The sequence below is a fragment of the Cajanus cajan genome, chromosome 8, assembly GCF_000230855.2.
Source record: "Cajanus cajan strain Asha chromosome 8, NIPB_CcT2T_4, whole genome shotgun sequence".
Classification (NCBI taxonomy): Eukaryota; Viridiplantae; Streptophyta; class Magnoliopsida; order Fabales; family Fabaceae; genus Cajanus; species Cajanus cajan.
This window is the reverse complement of record NC_138524.1, coordinates 23,166,476-23,182,212: the sequence shown is the minus strand read 5'-3', so window position 1 is coordinate 23,182,212 and position 15,737 is coordinate 23,166,476. Positions and strand designations below refer to the sequence as shown.

Below are 15,737 nucleotides of genomic sequence, written 5' to 3'. Positions count from 1 at the left end.
AAAGGTGATCTTAATTTGTACAGTTGGGTTATGTGGCATGTAGATCCCTTTTGATATGAACAATCACACTTGATAATTATATTAAATTGGTCATCATCCAATGAAGTAGCATCAATGGCCACTCCACTGCATGGTTCACCGCTTATATTCCATTGAGGTGGTGCAGATATTCTCCATTTCTGGAAAATTGCATTTAAAGCTGTCACTGCAAAAATAAATAATACATTTTAAGTTAGTTTTCAATTCATATATATATATATATAAAAAGGAAGATTCAAACGATGTAATTTTTATTGACTGGTATATCATTTAATAATTTTATATTGAATGTAAATTTTGTCAATATGTTGAATTATAATTTCATATGTAAAATTTTGTTAAAATTGAATAACGATTTAAAGACAATTAAAGTATTCATATTTTACTATATTTTGAAATGAATATATTATGTTCTTTTTAGTCTATATGAATAAAATATTACATCATCTTGGATTAATATAAATTTTTACATAAATAATCTAAGAATAAAGACTTTCAATTTAATGAAATTTTGAAAAATTCATATTTAACATAAAGTTATTGAACTTTTTAATAATCAGTAAAAGTTATATCTATATTATTTGTATATATATATATATATATATATATATATAAGAGAAATTTAACATAAAGTCTACCTAGATTTACGTCATTCAATAACTTATGTTTAACATCAAATTTATAAATTTTTTAAAAAATTTAAAAATCATTTAATACTGTGTTTCATTAATTTAAATTGTCGGATAATCATAAAATTTTGAATTAATAAAATAAAATATTAAATAATTTTTAAATTTTTTAAAAATTTACAAACTTGATATATGCATTAATAACTTTAAATTCAACAGTTGAATTGTTAAAATTTAATATAAAATATGAGTTATTAAACAAACTTACTCTTAGAATAACTAAATCTCCATTTATATATATATATATATATATATATATATATATAATTTCTTTTAAAGTATAAATCAAATTTACAAATTTAAAAAAAATTAAAAATCATTCATTTTCATTAATTTAAATCATCAGAAAAAAAAAATAGATTCAAATTGTTCAACTGAATGATTTAACACATTCAAATTTTTTGCTTTTTCATCGATCGTCACGTGATTTTGCAATAAAAGTTCCATTAATCTTTGAGTCATACATTTATATAGAATAAAAGGGAAATAGAGACTTACCTTCAGCAGGATCTGTTGTAGCCTGGGCTTGAGCTTGGATCACAACTATCATTCTCGAAAGACAAATAGCAGAGATCGCAAAAACCAAAACTGAAGGTAACAGCTTCATCTTCTGAACAATATCTAACTCACTCAAAGAGAGATATACAAATTAGAATAACAATGAAGCCCATTTTATATCACCTATGGCTATAAAAGTCGTTGAAGAAGTCAATTTATATGAGTAGTAATAAGAACAACGAAAGTGAACTCCTTCAAATTTTTAATGGGAAACCAATTAATTTGTGTATCACCTTTGACTATAAGATTATAATATATAATTAAGGACAAGAAGTTCATCACATCACATCTAGATTTAACAATATTGCACAAAAATAGTAGAACAATTGAACATCCAACGTATTATAACCATGAATGTTAAAATCTCAAAAAGTTATAGTACTTATATATCATTTTCTATAATAATATTTTTTAATTTTTTTAATCACATCAAAATTTTATCAATTCACCACTTTTTTTGTTTACTGCATCAATTCACACTACTTGTAGACTTGACAATTGCAGAACAGTTGAATATCCAACATACTATAACGATGAATATTAGAATCTCAAAGTTATATCATTTCTATAAAATTTCTTATTTTTTAATCACATCAAAATTTTATCTCCAAGTTTTTTTATTGAACAAAAAATTGCACAAATTTGTTGTTTTCAAAGTTAAATAAACTATATTAAGGACAAGAGAGTCACGATCGACGACACAGCGGTCAAAGATTTATAAAATAGTAGAATCATTGGAAGTCTATACTAAGGCCATATTCAACTATAATAATTAAGGACAGGAAACCCACCTCTTAGATTTAACAATAAATAAAAATTAATATGTTTTAGTCTGTGCACAGGATGAATGTTTATTTTTAAACATTCATAATAATATATAAATATTAAATATATAAATTATATTTATATCTATAATAATATATAAAGGTAATATAATGTTTTAATTTGTGCATATATTTTTAAGACATTTTTACCTTTTATTTATTTTGGTAACCGTGTAAGACAATTCAATAATTTTATTTATTTAAAATAACTTTTTCTTTAATAAATTGTAACTTCCCTACAATTTTATAATTTTTACGCACACAATATTTATAAAACATGGAATATCTTTATTTTGCTAGTTTTACCTAATTAATATCTATTATCCTTATGATAAAAGAATATCACCAGTGTTCACAATTTGTTCTTTCATATTATCCTCTGATTAACTACCATAAAAAATGCCGGGACTAAAAAAAATACTCATTAATTAATTATAAAAAGTTGCTATTCGTTAACTTGTATTATCCTTCTAGTATTGAATACTTGAATAGAATAAATTGTATTATAGATTTGATTTAAATCGGTTTTGCATGCTTTGTCCCATTTTCTTTCTTGCATCACATGGAAAAGTTAAATTAATTACAAGAAAAGCTAAAAAAAAAATTCTGAAAATAAGAAGGGCGAGGAGCAAAATGAATCCAAAATTTGAAGTAGACAAGTTAAGAGGTAAAATCTTAAAGGACACTATCAAAATTAGAAAGAAAAGAAAAGGGCTAAGTCAAATTTGGCAGAAAGTGGGGACGGTGGTTCTGTTAGACTATTGTGGATGGAAACCTCAGAGTAGGAGGATAAACAAGTTGATGACTTGACTTGAGAGGAGTGCCTACTTTTTCATTTATCCTTTTATTGTTCTTTCCGAGAAAATTGAACAAGAAATATATCTTTACCAATTAATCAGCAATTTTTTTAACAATGGGATACATTCAATTCTTGAAACACAACAAAGATTGGTTCAATTGATTATTGTAAATATGTGATATTACAAAAGTTATAAAGGTTCACATTCACTATCTTTGAAAAATAGTTTATATACTAAATTACGATTAAAAAAAATAATAAAAAGAAGTAGGCAATAATGGTGAGGCCTATGCTTAGTAAATTCTTTTCCTCCTTTATATCTGTTCTTAAATTATTTTTAAAAAAATTATTATTAGTGAGTCAAAATATTGTGTCTTTATATTTTATTTAATAAAAATATTAAAAAAAATTATCAATATTTATTAAATTAACTGATATGTTTAATTTTCAAATTTTAAAATCTCATATTTGAATTTTATATTTATAATGATAAATTAATTTTTAATAAATTAATTTTTAATATTATTTTTAATAATTTAAAAATTTAAGGATAAAAAATCATCTTAAAATTATATATACCAAATTAATTATCTTTATATATACTAGAGGGGCTGAGGCACTTTGTGCCTCTAATAATTATACACAAACAAATATTAAAAGTTACATATACTTATTTAAAAAGAATATAAGAAAAAAAAAATATATATATATATATATATATATATATATATATATTTAATATTTTAAAGATATAATAGTCTACTAAAAGTGAAGAAAAAAGGGGTGATTACTAAAATATATCCTTTTATAATAGTTATATATATATATATATATATATATATATATATATATATATATATATATATATATTATAGATTAGTCTTTAGAAGAGTGTTCAACACGCTTTGTGAAGTGTTTTCATCAGGTTTTACACATTCATAAGGACCACCTTCATATTCGAGAATGTGAGCTTCATTTCTACTTATATTAGCAAATATTTCTATATTTTATCTTATTTCATTATAATTGATAGGACTAATATTTAGCTATGCTATCAACAACACAATTACGGCCCTATTTAATTTTATTCATGCCCTATATTCATTAATGAGTAAAAATAGTAATTAATATTTTCTTTTGTACTCTTGACTGATCCACCCGTTTGTTTTTGCTTCCCATGCACGTGTTTGGATGGAAAAGGTTCTAAAATTATTTTCTCTATTTCATAAGATTTATATAAGCCTACAACTACAAATTATGCAAGTTTTCGGTTTCACCATGAAGTTTATACCGGTGAGTGTCACGAAGTGTTCCCTAATAACAACAGTGATAATAAAAAAATTAAAATAATAAGCCATGTTTTGCCAGAGTTAGTTTGCATAGCATAAAACTTGGGCCCAACAACACGTGTGTCCTATGTAACGAAGTTAGTAGCCCAGAACAGGCCGTTCCAAAATTGGAACGGGTCATTCCAAATTACTAAAACAAAGGTAATTTAGTAGTCCAGAATTGGCCGTTCCCAAACTGGAACGGGCCGTTCCAAACTACTAAATTGGCTTAAAATCCCTAGTTGAGAACGGGTCGTTCCAAATTGACTGTTATGGGTAAAAATGCAACCCCAGAACGGGCCATTCTGGTTTAAGAACGGGCTATTCTGGCCACTCCTGAATTTCTATAAATATGACCTATGTGCAGTTGAGGAGGCGAGGTTTTAGAGAGAGGTTCTAGAGAGAAGGACTATGGGTCTGTGAGCTCGTTTCTCTCAACTTTCTCTGTATAATTCTTCTTCTCCTCTAAGTCACTAATTCTTTTGTCTTCCCTTGAATTTCATACTAGAAAGCTTACTTTTAGAGGATTAAAGTTCAAGAGTCGAGCTCAAATATTTCTTCTTCTTCTCCTCCTTCTCAATTCTTGACTTTTCAGAGCCAACTTTTAGGTAAGGGAAGCTAAAATGTAGGTTGTTTAATTTCAGGAGAATTGGAAACTCCATCGATGTATGATTTTGAGAAGTGGTTGAATTAAAGAAATTCCTCATTTTTAGGATTTTGGGAAAAATGGGGTTTTTGATGATTTTAATGAGTTGATTTGTTGTTTGTTGAATCTGAGTTCATTTTTAAACTGTATGAAGCTTATATGTTGCGTAATTGATGGAATTAAGTTGTTCACATGTTGTTAAAATTATTAAAGTTGTATAGTGGTATAGTTGAATATAAAGTTGTCAAGCTGGTATATGAGATGTTTATTGTTGTATTGTTGTAAGTTGCCTATTGTTGTATTGCTGTAAGTTACCTATTTCTGTAAGATGTCTATTGTTGTGTTGCTGTAAGTTGCCTATTGTTGTAAGATGTCTATTGTTGTATTGTTATAAGTTGCCTATTGTTGTAAGATTCCTATTGTCGCATTATTGTAAAGTTGAAAAGTTGGGGACATATGGTGAAGATATATGTCCTATGTTGAGATACATAGTACTAAGGTGATAAGTTGAAAGTTGTTTTAAAGTTGAATCCCTTAGTACTGTGTGGGCGATGTAGAAGTAGTCGATCCATGTCATGGTTGAATGACCAATTTGAGTAAGGTATCTAGTTAGAGATGTAGTCTTTGACTAGGTACTGGAGGGTGCATGGTACTTGGAGGACAGTGGGTGGGCTAACTCCATATGTGGATTGGTGATGCTAGCCAAGGCCGTGGTAGGCTCATACCTAAACCCTTCTGCCCTAACAGTAGTACTGGACCTCTGAGTCTAAGTGACACACCTGAGAAATCGCCTATTGTTGTCTATACCTGATTCTCTTCGGAGTTCCTAACGATGTTCTATACCTGACCTGGTTAAGATAGGTCAAACGTTGGATTCGGTAGGGTTTATGCCACCTAGACTGCTCAACCTCAGTTGTTGGAGATCTCCTAGTTGTATATGCGTGACGACGCATTAAATTTTAAGTTGTATGTTGTTGTTGTTGTATTAAAGTTGCTTCTAAGTTGTATGAATGAGTTGAGTTTTTATGTTGAACTGTGTGGTTGCGTTGTGATGATGATTGGATGCCCGAGTAGTATAGTATTATCTTATACTTGTATGATTGTTTATTGAACTCTAGCTTACCCTTCTATTTCCATGTGGATGGACTACTATGATTATACTGTGTATGGGAGCAGACCAGGGCTAGGTTGGAGCTGTCGGTTGCGTTCGTTGCTAGAAGTGGAATTTTGTTTTGGTTTCTAGAATCAAAGTTACCATTTTGGGTAACAGTTGTTATGTTTGACCGACACTAGGAGATATTAGATTTGGATAACTGTATAAGTACTTTATATTTAAAAACTAAATGATTCTCATATATTTTTCGTATTTTTATTTATAAGTTATCCAATTTTATTATTCATCTTAGTTTACTATGAATAGTGCGATTCCACTAAGTGTAGGGATTACGGCGGGTCGTTACACCCTAACAACAGGCCCAAACGTAATGTTGTTCAGCCCACATGGCTTAGGGATTGGAATCTCATCTATCCAAGTGGAAGGTGTAGATTATTTTCTCGTTATGCTTTTATGCTTATATTGTGTAACGTTTCATTTAAAATCTTAGAAGAATGTTCGAATTTTTATCTTAATTTTAGCCTTTTTAATCTCCTAGCTATTATAATTATAGTCCTAAAAACAAATTCTTTTATTTCTTGGACTACTGCATCTCACATCCATTCTCAATTATTGTTAGGATATAAAATAAAATTTTAAATTATAAGAAAAGAAGAAAAAATATGAATTTATAAAACACACAATATCTTTATTATTATGATACTTGTTGGGTAATAACTAAAAAAAATTCATAAAAGTTTAACTTCCAAATAAATATCATATTAATATGTAAATGTGTGTAAATATACTTGATACACTATAAGATATCATATTCCTTTTAAACAAATATAAACTACACCCTCATCAACTTAGAGCTAATCATCTTATAAAATCCCGATGCATGATGAGTATTAGAACAATCCCTAATATGTTTTTGGAAATAAGGTCTTAACCTTTTGTTGATGTCGCTGAAAGGTAACTTTTTAATTGTTTGATACCTTTACTTGGCTCCTTTCAGTACTCAACTAATGTAATGTATAGGTACTTGGCCCTTCTCTGTCTTGGGCTATGACCACATTTGTAGACTCATCAAAAACAAATAAGTACAAAAGCATTTACTAGTTTTATTAGGTTTTGCTAGGGTAGGAGGTGTCAACAATATCTCCTTTAAGTTTAGGAATGCTTGCTCGCATTCTTATGTCCACCAAAACTCCTTTTTCTTTTTTTTTTTTTTTATATTAAGGCTAGTATTGGTTTTATTTTTTTGCCTAGCAACGTAAAAACTGGGAAAATGATGTGATACTTCTTATGAATCCTTGTACCTCTTTAAAGTTGACTGAACTTCTCATCTGGATCATTGGTTTATACTTGTCTGGATTAACTTCAACTCTCCTACAAGTCAACATGAATTTGAGGAACTTTTTGCCTTCCACTTCAAAGCACTTTTAAGAATTTAATCCCATCTTGTGTTTTCTTAATTCTCTGAACACTTTGGCAAGATCTTTTACATGGTTATTGATGGTATCAGACTTTACCACCATGTCATCAACATGGACTTCTATGTTTTTTTATTTGTTATAAAAAAAAACCTTATCTATTAACCTTTGATATGTGGCCTTAACATTCTTCAACCCAAAAGGCATGACATGATAGTAGAGATTGGAGTCATCTATAATAAAGGAAATTTTTCTTTGTCCACAAGGTACATGTGTATTTGATTACATCCCATATAAGCCTCTAGGAAACTAATTACTATGTGTCTTGGGACTCCATCAACAAGTCGATCTATACTCAACAATAAGTAGGCATCTTTGAGGCATGCTTTCTAAAGATTAATATAGTCAACACACATTCTCCATTTTCCACTACTATTTTTTACCAAGATAACATTGGCTAACCAGGTGGTATATTGGACTTCTCGGATGAATTTGACTTCTATCAATTTTACTCTTTTAACCTTCATCGTAGTTCTCCTTTCTTCCCACAACTTTTTTTTCTTTGAGCAATCGCCTTACCTTTTCAACTTACGGAGAGTTGATGATAATGGAAGGCTAGGTCAATTCCTAACATATTAGTTGTTGACCATGCATATAAGTTAGCATTTTTATAAGGATGATATTAATCTTTTATGCCAAGTTTAGTGTCAAAATTGGTACATTACCCTTTTTCCTTTCCCAATTGATGTGTTTTTGTTGACTTCGATGGTTCCATTCGAAACTCATCATCAACCCTTGGATCTTGTAGTGTCCCTCAATTTGACGTCTCAATAGCTTCACTACTCCACTCCATGACACTTCACATGGTGACACTTAACACAACTCCTTATTGGTTAGAACCATTCACTGGTCAAAATTCTCTATGCGTGGCCTTTTTTTGAGATGCCTGACTTTCTTTATGATTAGTGAATGTCTCAACGAACTAACACAAGACTTTTTAGCGTGTTTTGTCCTTAATCGCACACATTCTGAGAAACTTTCTAGAAGGTCACTCATTCACAAATTGCTCAAAGTCAAGCACGTTTAATTGTAAAGTTCTTATGTGATGAGCTACTAAAAACTAAATGCATCTTATTGGTATAGGTAGTACAAATTAATTCTTGCACAGTCTCACACCTGTACAAATATTTAGATCTTTCTCATTCTGGTGTGTTTGGGCTATTACAAGCCCACCAACTTTTGCCTGTTTGTCTTTGAACCACACTATACTATGAGAGAGGATTTACTTTAATACCATTTGTAACACCCTTCAAATTTGATGTCTCAACGACTTCACTCCATGATACTTCACATAGTGATACTTCACTCTATGATACTAGTCAAAACCTTATGTGGGTAGCCCTTTCTAAAATGCTTGACTACTTTTAGGATCAACGACTGTCCCCATAAACCAATAGAAGACTTTTTAGCGTGCTTTGCCCTCACTTGCACACTTTTTGAGAAACTTCCCTAAAAGTCAATCATCCCTAAATCACTCCAAGTCAAGCATGCTTAATTGTAAAGTTCTTATATGATTAGTTATTAAAAAGTAGATGCATCTTGTTGGTATAGGTGATACAAATTAATTCTTTTAAGTTATCCCCAAGTGCACAATCTCACACCTGTACAAATATCTAGATACCTCTCATTCTAGTGTGTTCGGGCTGTTGCTGATATAACTCCACCATGTTTACTGTTTTCCTTTTTTATGAGGAGGTTGTGGTATTATTGACCTAAAAAGTTGGCCTTTTATATCCTTCTCATCTAAAGGTGTCATATTAAGACTAGTTGCATAACACTCCTTTGTTGTTTTTCTGATTGGAATGTACTATGATGATCTTTCTAGAAGCAAAAGGGAATTTCATTACCAAGTACAAAGTTGATGTTATAGCTCCAAGCTCGTTAAGAGAAGGTCTTCTGAGTAAAGTATTATAAGACATATTAGTGTTAACTAATATGTATCTTGTGTTGATAGTCTTCCTCAACTTGTCACCAAAGGTAAAAGTGGTGAACAAGTCAACTTATCCTTTTGTAACCACCCTCTCTTTAAAATATCCAAACATTTGGTCACTATAGGGCATAAATTTGGATTTCAAAAATTGCAACTGCTAGAAAGTTGACATATATAGTATATAGGTTGAAATACCTTGATTGATCAATGTTTTTCTAATGACAAAGTTGGTTATCTCTACTGTAATTACCATAGGGTTGTCTTGACAAGGATGTAGACCTTTCTCCAAGACTGCTAATCAATTGTGCTTATTGTTCTGATTGATCTAGGATATATGTTTTCTCCTTGTTGAGTTTGTGAACTCTCATCCAACAAACCTTTTAGCAATGGTGTTGATAACTCCTTGAAGTTGGGTTTTGTGTTGCTCTTTAGTAGGGCTTGATTTGGTTTTGGAACACAATCAATCATTTCTTTCTTTCTTCATTTCAACATATCATACCATCAATTATTATTTTTCATTTGGGAAGTGCTCAACCTTTGAACAAACCTTCATAGGTCCCCAACTTGGATTAAATCCACTATCTTATCCCTTAATGTTGAGCACGACTCAATAGAATGTCCATAATTATGATGATATGTACAATGTTTGGTCCTATCAACCCTTTAAGGAGTTGAAATTGTTTTCAAAGTAGCAATGAAATTGCTATTCAAAGCTTCTTCAAAAATCTTAGCTCTATTACTGGTTAACAATGTGTAATAAACATATCTTGGTTCACTTCAAGCGATTTTTCCTCCATCCGCACGTACTTCATTGCTTTTCTATGAAGTTCCTCCATATTTGGTGTCAAATTTTTGTATAAACTATAAAAATATGGTCCATGTTTAAAGGTTGATCACATTTGGTGCACTTTTACTCCATGTAGTGAGATCAAGAATTTCAAGTGCCAATTTCCTAAATCTATCCATAAAATCTCTAAGGGACTCAATTTTTTCCTGTTATATGCTAATGAGTGCATCATATGTCATGAGGTGTTGTTGACCAGTCATAAGTTGAATGCTGAAACTAGTTATTATTTCTTAGAAATAATTGATGGATCAAGTAGGCAACCGTGTAAACCACCTCATAGTCACCCTTTTGAATGATGTGGAGATTAATCGACACATCACAACATCATTGTTGGTAAGCATGTTTACTTTTGAAACATATAGATCTACAAGATTGTCTTAATGAGTTGTCCCATCATACTTTCCTAGCCTCAAGTTTTATCATTCTTTAGGGATAGGTACTTCCATAATGTCGTTCGTAAAATGGTGTTTACGGAACTCTTCGAAAATAATAGTCAAGTGAGAGCTAGATTCTCTGATATGGTGACAAAATTATATATCTCTTATTCCTATAGTGGTTTGTAGTGATAAGGTATTAGTATCTTTTGTGACACCCTCTACCCCAATATACATTATTTATCATAATGATAAAAAGAACGTCTTATTGAGTTAAAAATCTTTAAGAATTAAAACAATAATTCCAATAACATGAGAGTAGAGAATTCACATTCATTACCTTTAAAACATGATAAAATGTGGAAAAAAAAAAATAAAACACGAGTTCTTCCAAAATATAATAATGAAATCCTAACTACGCCTAGCTATGCCCCGATGTCACATATCCTATCAGAGCATGCCCAACTGAATCATAAGCCTCATCACCAACATCCTCATGTTGATGATCACCTGCAACATAATTTTAAACACATACAAAAAGCAACAAGGGAGTGAGAAACATCTCACTTGGTTCCAAGTGTAGAAATAACAGTTAGGCAACACACACACAAATCATACAAGCACACTCATAGCTACACATTATTTAGGTACAAATTCAAATTATATATACAACAGTAACACATGCACAGTCATTCATCAATGCAATGATCTCATGGACTCGACTCATAAATGCATGTGGCGTTAGTCACGTGTCTCATAATCACATTTCTCATCATTTCATCACTGGTGACCCAAGGTACACCTTGTTAGTTTGTTCCATCACTTGGTGACACAAGGTACACCTGGTTAGCTTGTTACATCACTTGGTGACCAAAAGGTACACCTGATTAGCTGGTTACATCACTTGAAGGTACACCTATTAGCTGGTTACATCACTTGGTGACCAAAAGGTACACTTGATTAGCTAGTTACATCACTTGGTGACCAAAAGGTACACTTGATTAGCTGGTTACATCACTTGGTGACCCAAGGTACACCTGGTTAGCTCATAAATGCAAATGATGCATGTCACACATTCTCGATTTCATTGACTCAACATTCCACATTTCACATCTCATCATATCTCATGTCACATTATTTCTCAATATCATATCACAGATCATACGTTCACCTTTCACATTCTCACATCATATTCACATGGTCTTATACAAGAAACTTCTCGTCATCATATACATCAAAATAATACATAAATCCTACCAAGAACTTATCCAAAACACGAAGCCATCATCAAATTTACATATAATGCCTCAAATCATTCATAGATCATATTCCTAATTTTACATCATAGGGTTTCCCAAAAGAACCCACAAAACACTCTAGTTCATATCAAAACTTATCTGTTTTCAAAATTTAATCACATATTCATACATCTCATTCAACAAGGAGTACAACAGAAGAATCAGAAATCAAAACAGAAAACGTTCATATTTTTCATGTTTCTCATATAGGGTTCTCTCAGGAACCCACAGAGCACTCTAATTCATATCAAAACATATTTAATTTTGAAATCAAATACATATTCACACTCACAAAAGGAACGCAACAGAACATTCAGAAAGCAAAATAGAAAACATTCATATTTTGCCTGTTCTTAGAAGCATGCATCAGGCAAGGGATTGGGGATCAATCCTACTACCCAACAATTATTCCCACACCCCTGAACGAGGTTTTTCACTCCCCCTTACCTGGATAAGCAGAAGACAAAACTAGAGCAAAATCTGGTTGATCTCCTTCCCTTGGTTCTCCTTGGTCTCCAGAGAGTGTGTCTAGAAAGAGTGTCAGAGTGCTCTATTTATAGATTCCAGGAGTGGCCAGAACGGCCCATTTAAGATCCGGAACGACCCGTTCTGGATCCTTTCATCAGGTGAAAAATTCACATCTATAACGGCCCATTCTCAAACTAGAACGGCCCGTTCTAGAGATGAGTTTTAACTCACAACGTCCATATTCAGAACGACCCGTTCCCAACTTTGGAATGGCCTATTCCCAACTAGGATTATAGGCCATTTTGGTGGTTTGGAACGGCCCGTTCTGGGCTACTAAATCACCTCAATAAATCTTATGAAAATTACTAAATTACTCTCCATAAAAAGTATGAAAACTAGGGTGTTACATCTTTTGTTGATCAAGGCTGACTAAGCTCAAGCTCAAGTTCAAGAAATTTTGATGATTTCAAAGAGCTCTTAAATGAGTGCAACTTATATTGATCGTTATTTTTAACTTTGTGTTTTATGTTAAATCAATAGTTATTCTCATAATCTCTACATATAGTTGATGGTTGGTGACTAAAAGTAACATGAATTTAGTTTAATGCCATTTTGGAAAAGATTGAAGTTGAAAATTTGAAGGTATGGGTTTTTACTCAAAACAATCAATTAAATAACTTAACACAATCAATTATTCCCCTTGTTTTTGAAGGCTTTATGAAACCTTCAAAAATAATTGATTATATCTTGAAATAATTGATTATTTTAGAATCTAACTAAAAAATAATTGGTTATTTATCAAAAGAATCGATTAAATTATTTTTGTTGGATTTCCAAATCCACAAAAAAGAAATAATCGATTATTTCACTAAATAATCAATTATTTCAATTAAGAAAACTCTATATATCGAATTTCATTTCAAAACTTCAGTGTGACTTATTTTCCACTTTTCTAAACACCAAAGTAAGTTATTAAGCAAGTAATTCTTGATAGAAAATAATGAGTGTTGGATCGAGCGCTTACCACTAGGCCAAAAGCTATAGCTGATAGTCAGGGCGCAACTCTTTCTACTTAAGAGCATAGCAGCCCAAGTTCCATGATTCGACAGTGACTTGGCCTATCTAGCCTCTGCCACGGGATAATTGATGCAACCCACAACAATCTCCCCCTCAGTAATTTCCTCGCTGGGTATCGAACTCATGACCTTAACTCTGATACCAATTGTTGGATTAAGTGCTTACCACTAGGCCAAAAGCTATAGTTGATAGTCAGGGCGCAACTCTTTCTACTTAAGAACGTAGTAGCCCAAGCGCCATGATTCGACAGTGACTTGGCCCACCTAGCCTCCGCCACGGGACAATTGATGCAACCCGCAACAATGAGAAACTAAAGTTAAACACTTGAAGTTTTCTCTATCATGGATAATGGTGTTTTTAGTCATCATCAACCAATGTGAACATCGAATATCTCTATTGATTTTGTTTATCACCTACATTGTTAAATTTGTTTATTAAGTGATATCCTTTTGTAATCTTTGTGATTTCTTAAGTAGCTTTCTCAATGGAAAAAAAACTTGTAGTGGATTTTTTACAAAGGTGCTTCTTGGAGTTCAAGAAGTGGTTTATTTAATTTTCTAGAAGTATAATTCTCATGCTTGTGATTGTAATTAAAACTTTGGATATTAAAGATTAAGTGAATATGTTAGTCGAGTTGATTGAGAGATGGATGTAGGCCTTAATGGTTGTAGCTGAATCGATATAAAATCTTGTGCAAGCTTCTCTTACCCTATATATCTTGGATATAATTGTTACTATTTTTGTATATTGATTGTATATCTATTTGATCTATTGAATGCACATCATATAGGGTAATTCATTAACATCTTGCACAATCTAATTTCAACATCTTTATCCCAAACTTGATTAAAATCAATTGATTCAATTGGAAATCTTTAGGAAAAAAAATTTATATGATAAAGTTTAGACAAATTTTTTAAAGATCCAATTCACCCCTCTCCTAGATTAGACCATCTTTTATAACAACCCCCTTGGACAAGTTAGTATTGTTAGGTTGCCATGTGGGATAGTTTCTGGTAAAAATGATCTGGATATTCTTCTAGGATTCATCTAATTGTCATCACATGTCAGCATTTTCACGTTGAAGGGTTTCTAAATCCTCTTCATTATGCTTTTGTTGTTGCCCATTATGTTCTTGTAAGACTAGTGTTTCCTTGCAGAGTTCAACTAGCATTTGAGCACTCTCAAAGATCTTAGATTTTCTCACTGGTGATTTGCTTGTGCCTACCATTGCTTCAGTAAGTAAGACTGTTCAAAATTCAATATAGCTCTACAATGAATGTCAAATGTACTTACTAGGAAATCAACACACCAAAACTCCAAGGAATGCTCGTTCGACGTATCTTTGGTTAGGATGGTGGTAATACTTATAATGATACTTCGATGTTCAAGTTAGAGATCACCAGACTAAGTAAATAACACACACACACACACACACACACACACACACACACACATATATATATATATATATATATATATATATATATAGTGACGGATCCAAAAATTTTAGATAGTGAGAGCAATACTTATATTTTTAATATTAAATATTTTACATATACCTTTTAAAAACATAAATATATATCATAATCATTTTTACAAATTCCTACATCTACAATTACGATTAAGGATGATAATAAATTAGGTCAGACTAAGTTGTATTATAATTTAATAGGTTTGGACCTAACTTTTCTTTTAAAATTACATGTCCTAAATATGACTTATTTATCTGTTATAAATATTTTTTAAATGTTTGGTTAGAATCCCCTAAAAATATTGTTTGGTTAGAACTGTAATTTTAAAGACCTACTTTATAATAATTAAATACTAATAAAACCATAAAAATAAATATTAAATTTTATAAAATAAAATTTTAATTTATTTATGATATAAACATGTGTTTAATATCTAATATAAATTTTTAGATGATAATTTATTTTAAATATGTTTTATAAAAAAAAATATTTCAAAATAGAACATAAATCTTCCAATCTTTCCTATTTTAATTTTTTTAATCAACATATACAACTTTATAATTCTTATTATTTTTATTTTTTTAAATCAATGTAGACAATAAATAAAAAATACAAAAGGTAAATAGCCAATTACAAATTTTATTTTATCAAAAATTAATTTTTTTTAATATATTACATTATATATGTGAACATTAATATATATATATATATATATATATCATAATTAAACTTTTAAAAAAATTGATTCATTATTAAAGAGTATTCTTTATCGCATATAAGAATTAATTTCCTTCGC

General features: G+C 30.7%; 1 protein-coding gene across 3 annotated transcripts in view; it reads right to left on the bottom strand.

Moving 5' to 3' along the window:
• LOC109787989 (putative LRR receptor-like serine/threonine-protein kinase At1g56130) overlaps positions 1-2,344 on the bottom strand; it is a 65,311-nt gene extending 62,967 nt beyond the window's left edge. The window contains exons 1-2 of one of the 3 annotated variants that reach the window (XM_083062898.1): positions 1,227-2,344; positions 22-205 (exon numbers count right to left, since the gene is read on the bottom strand). In XM_083062898.1, coding sequence (XP_082919024.1) covers positions 22-205; positions 1,227-1,335 — 293 coding nt within the window. In that variant the 5' untranslated portion in view covers positions 1,336-2,344. Of the gene's footprint in view, positions 1-21; positions 206-1,226 lie in introns of those variants that run through there. The other 2 variants (XM_083062897.1, XM_083062899.1) reach the window with 2 other exon arrangements.
• Between the last annotated feature and the right edge of the window lie 13,393 nt (positions 2,345-15,737).